The 14,819-nt window shown below is 39.0% G+C and overlaps 1 protein-coding gene across 1 annotated transcript in view; it reads left to right on the top strand.

Moving 5' to 3' along the window:
* PTPN12 (protein tyrosine phosphatase non-receptor type 12) overlaps positions 1 to 14,819 on the top strand; it is a 99,512-nt gene that overhangs the window by 45,060 nt on the left and 39,633 nt on the right. Inside the window, exons 2-5 of the mRNA XM_081102538.1 lie at positions 2,563 to 2,671; positions 8,100 to 8,176; positions 9,894 to 9,989; positions 11,272 to 11,310. Of these exons, the coding sequence (XP_080958664.1) occupies positions 2,563 to 2,671; positions 8,100 to 8,176; positions 9,894 to 9,989; positions 11,272 to 11,310 (321 nt within the window). The remainder of the gene's footprint in view (positions 1 to 2,562; positions 2,672 to 8,099; positions 8,177 to 9,893; positions 9,990 to 11,271; positions 11,311 to 14,819) is intronic.

Raw genomic sequence — 14,819 nt, 5'->3', positions numbered from 1 at the left:
TTTTTTCAAATAGGCTTACAATTTCTTACTTTTTCTCTTCTCCTTCTGGCATCACCTTGATGGGAATGTTGGCATACTTGAAATTGTCCCAGAGGTTGCTTATACTATCTTAATTTAAAAAAAAATTTTTTTTTTACACTTTTCTTCTTGCTGTTCTGATTGGATGTTTTCTACTTATCTTACAGATCTCTGATTTGATCCTCTGCTTTATCTACTCCACTGTTGATTCCCTGTAATGTATTCTTCATTTCAGCTAGTGCATCCTCATTTCTTTCTTTTTAAATGTATTTTTATTGACTTCAGAGAGGAAGGTGGGGAGAGGAGAGAGAGACATTACTGACGAGAGAGAATCATTGATCAGCTGCCTCTTGTACACCCACTACTGGGGATCGAGTCCGGAATACAGGCATGTACCCTGACCCCAAATCGAACCATGACCATGACCATGACCTCCTGTTTCATGGGTCCACACTCTACCACTGAGCCACACCCACTGGGCCTCATTTCTGACTGGTTCTTTTTTATGTTTTCTGCTCTGTTTTATGTTTCCTACTAGAGGCCCGATGCAAGGGGCTCGGCCCTCACAGCCCCTACTGCATCTGGAAGGTTGTTCGGCTGTCTGGTCTAATTAGCATATTATACTTTTATTATTATAGATCTCACTAAATTCATCTATTCTTCATTGAGCATCCCTATAACCAGTGCTTTGAACTCTGCATCTAATAGTTTGCTTGTCTCCATTTTGTTATAGTTTTTTTTCTGGAGTTTTGTTCTGTTCTTTAACTTGGGTCTTTTATCTTCTCATTTTGGCAGCCTCCCTGTGTTTGTTTTTATGTATTAGGTAAAACTGCTATATGTCCCCCTAGCTTGGTAGAGTGGCCTAATGTAGTAAGTGTTCTATAGGGTCAAGTGGCACAGTCTTCCTGATTACCTAAGCTTGGCACTCGAGGTACCCACCCCCCTCCACACACACACACACACACACACACACTCACTCACTCAGTGTGGGCTGTGTATACCCTCATGTTGTAGTTTAGCATTGCTTTCTGTTGTCACCTCAATGGAAGGGATTGACCGCTAGGCCGATTAGCTGCCAGGACTGGCTGCACCACTGTGGAGGATCAGCGGGCTCTGGTGCCACTGAGTCTGCTCCTTGAGTGTGTTGCTTGGGAGGTGGTTTGGTTATGGTGCTTCAGTGTGGTTTGAGACTGGCTGTGCTGGCTCTGAGGCATCCTGGAAGATTGCAGGCCAAGGTCAGCTTCTGCCTGTGTTCTGCCCAGGGCCACTCAGTATGAGCTACAAAGTGATCTGCAGGTGGCTGCTACTTGTGTTGGGCTTGGAGGTGCCCTGGCAAGGCCCAGCTGCAAACCAAGGCTTGCTGCTGCTAGTGCAGGGCTTGGGGCCACTTAGCAAGAGGTATGGGGCACACTGAGGCCATATGCTACTTGTTTGAGAGATTTTAGGAATATCTGAAGCATGAGCCAAGAACAAGTCACTTGTATGGCAAAACCACTGGAAACAGCCTTAGTGGGCCTAAAAATTGGGTGCTATTTAGAATATTAATCACCAGGGCAGGGCAAACAGTGTGAGCGGGGTTGATGGAGTCTCCGATAAGATGCCTGTCTGACAGCTCTGTTGGGAGGAGGGCTCATCAAAAGAACAGTGGCCTCTGCTAGGACTTCTTTCTGGGAGAAAGCTGACCCCCCCACCTCAGCTCTTGCCCTGATGCCAGACAATTCAGTTCCTCCCCATATGTCTCTGGTGTCTTTCAAATTGTTGCCCCAGCAATGGAGCTCAGAAGGAGGGAGTCAGAGTAAATTTTTGTGCAGACCTTTTAAGAAGAACTGCCTGGGACTCCAGCCACCCTCAGTCTCCCTCATTCTAAATTCCCCTGATTTTTATAGCCAGAAGTAATGTGAACTTCTCTTTCTGGCACTGGAACCCTGGTCTGGGGGGCTGGTGGAGGGATTTTTGCAACTGAGATATACCTCACAATTTTTATCTAGCCCATTTCATGTCTTCACCCCTTCTACTAGTCTCCATGGGGCTGCTGCTTTAATTCCTTAGTTGTAGGACTTCCATTCAGCCACATTTCAGGTAGTTCTGACTGATAGTTGTTTTGTAGATTAGTTGTGATTTTGATGTGGTTGTGGGAGGAGGCAAGTGCGGCGCTTACCCTACGCTGCCATTAAAGGGAAGTCTCGGCATGGTTTTAAAACTTGGTTTTTGAAACTCCGTATTAAAACCAATATAACTTGAATAAGTTAAGGACTGAGTTAAATGTTCTGATTCAGCTTATTTAATGGTTTCTTTAAAATGACTTAAGTTTTTCTAGTTTTCTTTCATTGCTACTTTGTGATATTAATCTTTTGTTTGCACTTAATAAAAGTCATCCTTGGGGTTAATTATTAAGGGGTGGTGAGATACTGTAAACTTTGGGAAATGAGTTATAAGGAATTGGAGTTAGCAAAATTCAGTGAAGAATTATTTGTAAATCATTAAAAATTTGAAAATATTAATGTTTTTCTAAACTTGAATTTTCTTTTTCTTTTGTATTTTAAGCGATTAAGAAGATTGTCTACCAAATACAGAACAGAAAAGATTTATCCCACAGCCACTGGAGAAAAAGAAGAAAATGTTAAAAAGAACAGATATAAGGACATACTGCCATGTAAGTTTGAAATGCCCTTCATAGAAATGGAAATGCTAATTAGCAAGTTGTAGCCTACACTAGTTTTAGTTTTTCTAATGAATTTGAGTATTAATGAGGTAGTAATTAATCTCTCAAGGTACACTACAAGTTAACAATTTGATTTTGTGCTTCTTGTTTTTCCTTCTGAGTAGTTTTTTTGTTATGTTTTTTATTGTTTACTTTTCTAAGCATTGAAATTACTCTGGTGCTAATTTCTTTTTCGTTTTTTATATGTTTTCATTAATTTTAGAGAGAGAGGTGGAGAGAGAGGAATATCGATGTAAGAGAGAAACTTCAGTTGGCTGCCTCCTAGACACCTACCAGGGATCAAGCCCACAACCTGGGCATGTGCCCTGACCAGGAATTGAACCAGCAACCTCCCTCTGGGCCTGGGATAGTCAACCAACTGAGACACACCAGCCAGGGCTTAACTTTCTTTTAAATACTGAAAAATCCAAAAATTTTGTGGATTCCCTATTCAAAGTTATTTCATTAAAATAAAATAATATAGGTCCTGGTCGAGTAGCTCTGTTGGTTAGAGCATGTTCCTGATGATACACCAAGGTTGCAGGTTTGATCTCCTCTGGTCAGGGCACATACAAGAAGCAACTGATGAATGCATAAATTAGAACAACATATTAATGTCTCTCTAAATCAGTAAATTAAAAGTAAAATAAAAAAGACAGATACCTTAATAAAACTGTTTGTTAATTGTCACTTGAGGATATTTTTCCTATTGATTTCCAGAGAGCGTGGAAGGGAGGTAGGGAGAGGGAGTGAGAAAGAGAGAAATATTGATGTGAGAGAAACACATTGATTGGTTGCCTTCCACATGTGTCCCAAACAGAGCCGAGAATCAAACCTGCAACCCAGGTACATGCCCTTGACTAGGAATTGAACCTGTGAGCCTTCGGTCTGCAAGCTGATACTCTAGCCATTGAAAAACACCAGCCAGGGCAATAAATTTTTTTAAATGCTAAATTATTAATTTTTATTTGTTGTTTATTCACAATTAGAACCTTTGTTGAGCCCTGCTGATGTGGCTTAGTTTGTTGGGCATTGTCCGGGCACCAAAAAGTTGCTGGTTTTTTGTTTTTGTTTTTTTAAATATATTTTATTGATTTCTTACAGAGAGGAAGGGAGAGAGATAGAGAGTTAGAAACATCGATGAGAGAGAAACATCGATCAGCTGCCTCCTGCACATCTCCCACTGGGGATGTACCCGCAGCCCAGGTACATGCCCTTGACCGGAATCATACCCAGGACCCCTCAGTTATATAGATACTAGAGCATTGATGGCGAACCTATGACACGCGTGTCAGGTGGCACGCAAACTCATTTTTTTGGTTGATTTTTCTTTGTTAAATGACATTTACATATATAAAATAAATATCAAAAATATAAGTCTTTGTTTTGCTATGGTTGCAAATATCAAAAAATTTCTATATGTGACATGGCACCAGAGTTAAGTTAGGGTTTTTCAAAATGCTGACACGCTGAGCTCAAAAGGTTCACCATCACTGTACTAGAGTCCTGGTGCACGAAATTTGTGCACTGGAGGTGGGAGAGGGGTCCTTCAGCCCGGCCTGTGCCCCCTCACAGTCCGGGACCCCTTGTTCCTTACCGCCCGCCTACTTGCTGCTCACTGCTCCTTAGTGCTGCTACGGAGGCTCCTGCCACCACCGCTGCACTTGCCAGCTGTGAGCCTGGCTGGCTTCAGGCTGAGCGGTGCTCCCCCTGTGGCGCGCACTGACCACCAAGGGGGTAGCTCCTACGTTGAGCATCTGTCCCCTGGTGGTCAGTTCATAGCGACCAGTCATTCTACCGTTTGGTCAATTTGCATATTAGGGTTTATTAGATAGGATTCTTTCATTTCTCTGAGTAATGTTATATGATTTTCAGTGTACAAGTCTTGTATTTCTTTTAAAAAACTTCTTTAAGCTGTTGTAAATGAAATTATTGTTATTTTGTTTTCACATTTCTTTTTTACTAGTACCCTTGAACAGCATGGGTTTGAATTACATGGGCCCACTTATACATGAATTTTTTTCAACTAACTACTATTTTAGATTTGAAGTTGGGAATCCATGGATGCAGAGGGCCATCTATGCATTGATCTGTGCCATTTTATATAGGGAACTTGAGCATCTGCAGATTTTAGTATTCACAGGTGGGGTAGGGGTGGTCGCAAGGGACAACTTAAATTTTGGGGAGTCAAAAATTGTAAGTGAATTTTCAACTCCATAAAGTGTGGTGGTAGTGAGTGTCTAACTCCCACGATGTCTAAGGATCAACTGTATAGAAATACAATTTATATTTGTATATTGATTTCTAAAAAAATCTAGTGACCTTCCTAAACTCATTTATGACTTTAGTAGTTTTCTGTGGATCCTTTATGATTTTTCACATACAAAATCATGTCATCTGCAAATGATGACCATTTTGCTACTTTTTTTTTTCATTTTGCTACTTTTTACTATGAATCTCTCTTTTGCCCTATTACAGTGGCTAGAACCGCTGGTATAATGTTAAAGTGGCAAGAGCAGACATCCTTGCTTTTGATAAATTAAAAGTAGTTTCATCACTATTCAAAGATCAATTAGTTTTTTTTCTGGAGCTATCTTGAATGTCTGATTTATTTTATACTAGAACATTGAAGCCAGTACCAGAATTAAGAAATTTCTAGGTACTCCTTATGTCAAGAATGACCTGTACTTTGTGTGTTAGAGGGCTAAAACTGAGCTGGCTAGCCTTTAGCAGTGATGGATCAGGGTGCTTTGCCTATCTAATGTTAATTATGTAGATCCTTTTATTTCTTAGACCTGGATTTAGTTTCTGGTGGTTTCTCTTTCCTTGATAACAGTCTTATCTATTTTCTTTTTGTTGCCACAGGTTGTCGGTATTTGTTCAAAAAGAAAAAAAAAATTGCTGCTTTAAAGAGCCTGTTGGGTAGCCGACATAGATTTTTATCTATTTGGAGTTGAATTCTTAAGAGATTGTAGAGGCAGCCAGCAAAACCATGGGGAGAAATTATTATTTTCATTGCTTTGTTATTCTTTACATTCTGTCTACTCATTTTTATGCTTAATAGGAGTACCAATGAAGAATGTTAAAATGTACTTGATGATGTTATATAATAAGCAGCATAATATCCTATCCCAGTGATGGCGAACCTATGACGTGTGTCAGAAGTGACACGCGAACTCATTTTTTTGGTTGATTTTTCTTTGTTAAATGGCATTTAAATATATAAAATAAATATCAAAAATATAAATCTTTGTTTTACTATGGTTGCAAATATCAAAAAATTTCTATATGTGACACGGCACCAGAGTTAAGTTAGGGTTTTTCAAAATGCTGACATGCCGAGCTCAAAAGGTTCGCCATCACTGTTCTATCCTATATAATAAAACCCAATATGCAAATTGACTAAACTGTGGAACAACCGGTCGCGATGACACACATTGACCACCAGGGGGCAGACGCTCAGTGCGTGAGCTGCCTCCTGGTGGTCAGTGCGCACTCACAGGCTGGCAAGTGCAGATCCCACCTCCACGGCAGCACTAAGGACCCCTCAGCGGACATCCTCCAAGGGGTCCTAGGACTGCGAAAGGGCGCAGGCCGGGCTGAGGGATGACCCCCAGTGCACGAATGTTGTGCCCAGGCCTCTAGTTAATTTATAAAAAGCTATTTCTGTGCCCCATCTTGAATTACTAAATTCAATTTGTTGCAGTATGGGACTCAGAGATCTTGTGTTTTAACTTGCTTTCTCCAGCCCCCAGCTGTTATCTGATTACAGGTGGATGAAATAAGACTGGTAAAATGTTAATGGCCATATGGGGATCCATTATATCATTATATTTTTGTATATGCATAAAATTTTCCATCAAGGAAAAATTTTACAATTCTCATCTTGCATATAGTAACCCAACAGCACCAGTCATGACTGTTATTTGGGAGCCACTGTTACTATTTGGATTCACAACCCCCAGAAACATTTACTGAGGATTCAAGTGATCAATCAATTATTATACAAAGTCTCTACCTTTAAGATACTTTGAATAGAGGCTGGAAAAGTAATAGATAAAGGACAACATGTATAGTATCATTGTATTTGTGTAGTTTTTTCCAACTACTTAGGTATATGCATAAAAATTACTTTTGGAAGATAAAAAAGAACCTTAATATCTTTGCTGGGAAAGAGAGAGCCCTGGAATTCAAGGACAGGGAAAGATTGCTTTTCATTTTATATGTTTCTTTAAGATTTAATTTTTGAAAATCATGTATTTTATTTTAGAAATAAACCACAATTTTATGAAATTGATATTTTTGGACTTTACTGTAAAGATTGTTTTTTATTACAAGTAGGTATTTATCGCTATATATAAAAGCTTAAATGACCGGTACGACCAGTCGACTGAATGACTGGTCACTATGATGTGCACTAACCACCAGGGGGCAGATGCTCAACTCAGGAGCTGCCCCCTGGTGGTCAGTGCACTCCCACAGCCAACCTCCCGCAGCTGGCCAATGTCCTACAGTCCCTCCCCCCTACCGGGCAGCCCTGATCGGTTCCGATTGGGACTGGGCAAGATGGCCCCGATCGCTGGCCAGGCCAAGGGACCCCACCTGTGACAAGTTCGTGCACTGAGCCTCTAGTTTAATAATAAATAGTATTGGCCAAGTGCAGTATTGAGTACTCTTATATATCAACTTAATTCATTCATCTGTCACAATTTACTAAATTTTTATTCTTTTTGCGAAGCATGAAAACTTTTTTTTCCTAGTAAGAATTTTTGCAAATGAGCTTGTGTATTGGTAGTGCAAACCACATATATGCTTGTTAAAAGCTACAGAGGTTTAAAACCCAGACTCTTGTCTAGAAAATATGGGATGATCCCCAGGAATTTGTTAAAAGAACTACTGAGATTATACCGATTGCATCTTTAAAACAGAGGTTTACATCATCAGGTTTTTGTTTTTAAAGAATATTTCTGGCCAGTGGTTCAAAGTGGTTAGAGCATCAGCCCACACCCCCAAGGATCTTGGGTTCGATTCCAGACCAGGTTGCAGGTTCTATGCCTGGCCCCAGTTGGGGCACATGCGGGAGGTAACCAGTGGATGTCTCTCTCTCACATCAATGTTTTTCTCCTCCCTCCCTTACTCTCTTCCCCCCTCGCACACCCCCCACCTCCAAAAATCAATGGGGAAAATATCCTTGAGTGAGGATAAAAAACAAAGACTTCCTGTCAATATGATGTTTAAAATTATTCTTCTGTACCCAGAGTCAATTTTAATTGTTTTTCAAAGTAAATATTTTTACTTATTTATTTAATCTTACTTATGGTTCATGAGAAAGCACATGTCTGCCAACAGAACATAATTTGTGAAATATTTTTTCTTGTAGTTGATCACAGCCGAGTTAAGTTGACTCTAAAGACTCCTTCTCAAGATTCAGACTATATCAATGCAAATTTTATTAAGGTATATCTTAGCTTTAAATCTTACTCTGCCATATTTAATGTCTTTCTTCATACTAGTTTATTAAATTGTTTTAAATTGACTAAACATTATACTAGCAAAAGAAGTAAAAATAAAATCACAGCCCTGACACATTTTTACGTACTTTGCCTTCTAGTGTCCTTTTTCATAAAGATAGAGTTTTGCCATAGTTTTCTTCTTTTTACCTTAAAGACTTATAAACACTTTACCTATCACTAAATCATTTTCTGTTGTCCCTTTGAGTTTATGTACACAGATGTATATGATCATTCCCTATTGTGAAATCATAGGTTGTTTCCGTTTTTCTTAATGGTAATATTGCAATGAATAGTATTATTCTTTTGAAAAATTTCTTAGGATAAATTGCCAGGGCTGAAATTACTGGGTACTACTGATTTAAAATTTTAGAATATAAACTTAAATTTAAAACTTTTGGCAGTTGCCACCATTTCAAGTGAGACCAAAAATGTAAGATTAAATATAGTCTTCATATAGTTACCTTTGATCAAAAGCAGTTAAATTCTTACACGGTTATCAGTAGAAAGACAAATTCAAACTGCTATTTGACTACTTTATTCCATTAGCTCTGTTTTTGAATCTTTCTAATTATATGATAGAATAATTTTAGTTATTTTATATGTGATATTTATACAAATTTTGATACAGTATTTTGTTGACAAAAAATATTAAGTAGTAAAAGTTATATGGAAAAATTAATATTTTAATTTTAGGGTTTCAAATAAAAACCTATTTTTCCCAACAATTTTATTACAAAACCCAAAACAAATAAGTTAAACAAAAACTAATACAAAAGTGATTTGCTGTTTCAGATATTTTTTTTATGTTTATATTATTTTATAAACATTGTTAAATGTTTATAAAAGGACATTTGTTTAAAAAGTTCTAGTTTTTAATTGTACTTTAATAACACTGAGTTGTTGTATGATTCCATTATATACTGCTTTAGTATTTTAGTCTGCTATCTTATTTGTTTTATTCTCAGGTTCATTATTAGAAACATGTAGTAGGCATGCAATACACTTTGAAGTTGAATAAATAATTAAAGGTAGCTATGGAAGAATCTAGCTAAGGAAGAACGGTTAGCTAGTTTTAGTTTTGTTTTTAGAATCAAAGGATGTTTTTATGTTTCTGCTATAGTTAACTTTGTTGGCTTAAAATTGGGGCTTTTGTTTTTAATTCCTAGCTAAATAATAATTTTTTAAAAAATATATTGATTTTTTACAGAGAGGAAGGGAGAGGGATAGAGAGTTAGAAATATCGATGAGAGAGAAACATTGATCAGCTGCCTCCTGCACACCCCCTACTGGGGATGTGCCGCAATCAAGGTACATGCCCTTGACCGGAATCGAACCTGGGACCTTTCAGTCCGCAGGCCGACGCTCTATCCACTGAGCCAAACTGGTTAGGGCGGTACTCTTCTTTAACAAGTTAGCATAAGGCAGTTTAGTACTAATTCTGTGTACCTTGTCTAATAAATACACAAAAGTAATAGCATTTTTTAAAAAGCTGAAGTGAAATGATTGTATTTTGTCATGCTTTTATGTACTATGAAAGAAAAATTATTTGAAAGTGCTTTTAGGTGAAAACAGCAGTACTACTAATAAAATTTGAAACCTTGAAATTTAGGTAAGGAAATATTTTTGGTGATGATAACGAAATTTGCTTTTAACCATTTTAGGGTGTTTATGGGCCAAAAGCATACGTGGCAACCCAAGGTCCTTTAGCAAATACAGTAATAGATTTTTGGAGGATGATATGGGAGTACAATGTTGTAGTAAGTAATTTGCTTTTCACAATCTATTTTGAGAAGTATTACATGTAGTGACTTAGACTGTTTTACTGAATTAAGACATGGAAGCACTTTTTAACCATAATGATATCTTAATTATAGCTAATGTGTACTAAGAAGCCAGAAACTGATTCTAGGATGTCGCATTAATTTAGGTAGAAAGAGGGTGTGATAACACTTTAAATCTTGTATTATGTCAGTAACTAATAAGACAGCTCCTAAATAATATGAATTGATAGTCAGATGGATAGAGAGACAGCTATATGATAAATCAAGTATAGTGAAATATTAATTGTAGAAAGCAGATGGCAGTTATATAGCGTTTACTGTAAAATTATTTTTTGCTTTATGTTTAAAACAACTATACATATATATAAAAAGCCAGCGACAGAACGCTGGAACGACCTGTCACTGTAACGCCCACTGCGGCCAGCAAACCGCCTGATCTGGCGTGAGGCTGGCTGGCCAACCTTCCTCGAGCTCTCCCCCGGGCCGGCCCTGCTCCCAATCGGCCTCTCCCAGCCCAATCAAGGGTGGGGCGGCCAGCCAACCCCCCAGCGAACCCTCCCCCTTTCCAGCCCCACCCCTGATTGCCCCCCTTACCCGTGAACCTCAGCCCCTCCCCCTGCATGGCCTCACCCTAGATAGCCCCCCCCCCCCCATCGACCCACTGCCCCTCCCCCCAGCCAGGTCCATCCCTGATCAGGCCCCCCCGACTCCGATCAGGGGCAAGGCCAGCAGCTATGGCCCCGTCCCCAGTCAGTCCCCCCAATACCAATCGGGGCAGGGGCAACCGGCCCACTGCCCACAGCCCCTCCCCACAGCAAACCCCGCCCCAAATCGGTTGGAGCCTGCTGGCCAACCTCCCACCATCTCCTCCTGACAGGCCCAGCCCCATCCCAGCTGGCTGGCCAGACCCCACCTGTGCACGAATTCGTGCACTGGGCCTCTAGTTACATTATAAAATGTTGGAGTGTAGAAGCAAATGTAATACCCTTAAGTTTAAAGACAGTTGAATGCATTTAACCTTTAGCTAATTTTGTTAAATTCAAGTCAGAAATAAATCTATAATATTCATAAAATATAATTTCTTGCTAGAAAGCCCTTTTAACTCATACTTTTCATATTAAATCTACTTGTTTTGGCAGGCCAAGTGTACTTTTGCTCAGAGTAAAAAGTAATTCTTGAAATTTATATTTTATTAACAAAAGAAAGTTGTGTTTAACTGATAAATTCTTCCTCTTATCCCACCCCCACTTCTTTTTAGATCATTGTAATGGCCTGTCGAGAATTTGAGATGGGAAGGGTATGTATACCTATTAACACTTAACATAATTATGGCATATCCTTTTTGTAACTTTATTTTTATGGATATATATTCTTGTCTTTTATTATGTTCTGAGCGCTTGTAGCTAAAGTAGATGCTATTTTTCTTTTTTGTGTTTATTTTATTATATAATTAAAATAATAATTTTTTTTGTTGCTTAGTAGTCTTCAAATATGTAATGGTGGTGTAAGTACAATACTATTTATGGACCGAAGTAGAGAGGTATTTTAAAAACAGGAATAAAATTGAGCAATGAAAATGAGCCAAATAAAATAATTCTGATTAATTATTATAAATTTATAAATTGAATATTTTGATTTTTCTTTCTTCAAATACCATTGCATTTTTTGTTTATGCTATCTTCAAAGAAAATCCTTTAATCCAAAATTTTTAATAATGGTGCTTTTATACTCTGTACAAGTGAAATTAGTTTTAAACTCACTTGATCTCTTGCATCATCATCATCAACTACTATGTTTTCATTGTCAGAGGGGATAACATAAAGTAGATATTAACACATTGTATACGGGTAGTTTTTATCGCGCGCTAACAGGTGGCACGGGCCATTTTTGCTAATTTTTTGCACAAATGGCAACGTTCAGTAAAATTACGATAACTTTAGTTTACGTATTTATACGTGACCTGCATTCTACCACTAGTCTATAAAAAACGTATTAATACGTGTCCCGTGCTCTACTACACTGGTAGAACGTATAAATACGTTTCCCGCATACAATGTGTTAAATAAAACTTTGTGTCCTTTTCTATAAGTGTAACACAAATCAAACTTATAAAACAAGTTATGTGGTGATTTGAAGTTTTCTTTATACTTATTAGTTCATCAATTAAAGTAGGGCCCCTCACCTCTCTGCCTGCCTGCCTGATCACCCCCAACTGCCCACCCCTGCCAGCCTGATCACCCCTAACTGCCTCTGCCTCATCCCCCACCACCATGACTTTGGAAGGAAGTCAGATGTCTGGAAGATGGCCAGTCGACCCGGTCTAATTAGCATATTACCTTTTTATTAGTATAGATATTTTATTAATTTCAGAGATGAAGGGAGAGGGAGCAAGAGATAGAAACATCATTAATGAGAGAAAATTATTGATAGGCTGCCTCCTGCATGCCCCACACTGGAGACCGATCCCACAACCTGAGCACGTGCCCTGACCGGGAATCAAACTATGACCTTCTGGTTCACAGGTTGATGCTCAACCACTGAGCCACCCCAGACCAGTTCTTTTCATTCTTTTAATAAGTTCCCATTGTATATTAGTAATAATACTTGATGAAAAATTTAAGTTGAATTGAGTGCAGGTTTTTTGTGTTTGTTTTTCAAATGTTTTTATTGATTTCAGAAAGGAAGGGTGAGGGGGAGAGAGATAGAAACATCAATGATGAGAAAGAATCATTGATTGATTGCCTCCTGCCTGCCCCTTAATGGGGATCAAGCCCAAAACCCAGGTGAAATGAACCAAGCCCTCCCTGATTCATGGGTTGACGCTCAATCACTGGACCACATTGGGCAGGCCTGTGAAAAGCTTTTTGAAACTAAGATTTTGAAATTGATAGCGCTTTGTTTGTAGTAAGCAGTAGGGCCTATTAATTTATTTGATAACCTTGACTTAGAATGTGACCTAATGGAAAGAGCATAATTAATGAAATCAAACAAATCTACACTTAACTAGCTCTTTGACCATGGTACAGTGAATTTCTTTAATCCAAAATTTTTAATAATGGTTTTTTATACTCTTCTCTGAGCTTCACTTTTCTCACCCTAACATGAATGATATATGATTATAGGTAATGTATGTATAGTGTTTAACATATAGCTTTTGATATTAATAGTCATTAGTTTATACCTGAAATATAAATACCAATATAACCCTTTGTTACTGTGGTGTTAGTCACACAGCTTTAATTCTTACTAAATTAATCTTGCATAATTTGTTTTCTCTGATTCAAGATGTTAAAACTACCAGGTAGAAGACAAAAAACAATCCTCAAAATTAATTTAATTATTTTTATCAGTTTCTATAAACTTCTGGGAAAGGAGGTGTGTAGTTTTTAGCCTTCTAACATATTAATAGTGTTGCTGTAAGTCAAACTAACAATACTAGATAGTTCAAATTGGTTGCCTTCTGAGCAATATTATCAGCTTATGGTTAATTCCAAGCTGTACGTAATAATTCCATTTACTATATTTGAAGTTATAGGAATTTAGTAAGAACTGATATATTTCCTACTGCCTGAAAGGTTAAGTTAGAGTCTTATTTAAAGGCTTTCATTTTATTGGATTTTGATAAATTGTGTCATTTCTTAGCATCGGAATCATTGTATATTCTATTACATTGGCTTTCATTTACTTACCTGATTTTCTAAAATGATCAGCTTTGATATTAGAAAACCAATGAAAATTGAGTGTTTTATTTCTATACCTATTTAAAACAGGAAGGTAAGAGGGGGAACTGATTACATTTTCTGTAATCTATATAATAAAAGGATAATATGCAAATTGACCCTAACAGCAGAATGACTGGAATGACTGGTCACTGTGACACACACTGACAACCAGGGGGCAGATGCTCAATGCAGGAGCTGCCCCCTGGTGGTCAGTGTGCTCCCACAGGGGACCTCTGCTCAGCCACAAGCCAGCAGATGGCTGCTAGCACAGCGGTGGTGGCGGGAGCCTCTACTGACTCCTCAGCAGCACTAAGGATGTCTGACTGCAGCTTAGGTCTGCTCCCTGCTGGCAAGTGGACATCCCCCGAGGGCTGCCGGGCTGCCAGAGGGATGTCTGACTGCCAGCTTGGGCCCGATACCCCAGGGAGCAGGCCTAAGCCAGCAGGTGGAAATCCTCTTGAGTGGTCCCAGACTGCAAGAGGGCATAGGCTGGGCGGAGGGATCCCACAAATTTTTATGCACTGGGCCTCTAGTCCTATATAATAAAAGGCTCATATGCAAATTGACCGAATAGCGACCGACTGGTTGCTATGACACGCACTGACCACCAGGGGTGCAGACACTCAATGCATAAGCTGCCCCCTGGTGGTCAGTGCGCTCCCACGGGGGGAGCATTGCTCAGCCAGAAGCTGGGCTCACAGCTGGCAAGCATAGCAGCAGTGGCAGGAGTCTCTCCTGCCTCCGCAATAGCACTAAGGATGTCCGAATGACGGCTTAGGCTTGCTTCCTGCGGGGAGCTGGCCTAAGACGTCAGTCGGACATCCCCCGAGGGCTCTCAGACTGTGAGAGGGCGCAGGCCCGGCTGACGGACCACACCCCCAGTGCACAAATGTCATGAGGAATTTTGTGCACCGGGCCTCTAGTTTCAAATAAAAGTGGATAGTTTAAACTTTAATTAATGAGTTTTTGCCATCAATAGAACATTTGAAATGTATTGTTACTTAGTACTCACAATAATCGTATAAGATTAGGATCATTCCCATTTTTACAGGTAAAGAAACTAAAGATCAATTAAACAGGAAAA

The sequence above is a fragment of the Myotis nattereri genome, assembly GCF_964212035.1.
Source record: "Myotis nattereri genome assembly, chromosome: 11".
In the NCBI taxonomy this organism is placed as follows: Eukaryota; Metazoa; Chordata; class Mammalia; order Chiroptera; family Vespertilionidae; genus Myotis; species Myotis nattereri.
The sequence above is the reverse complement of the archived record's forward strand: the minus strand, read 5'-3'. Positions and strand labels throughout refer to the sequence as shown.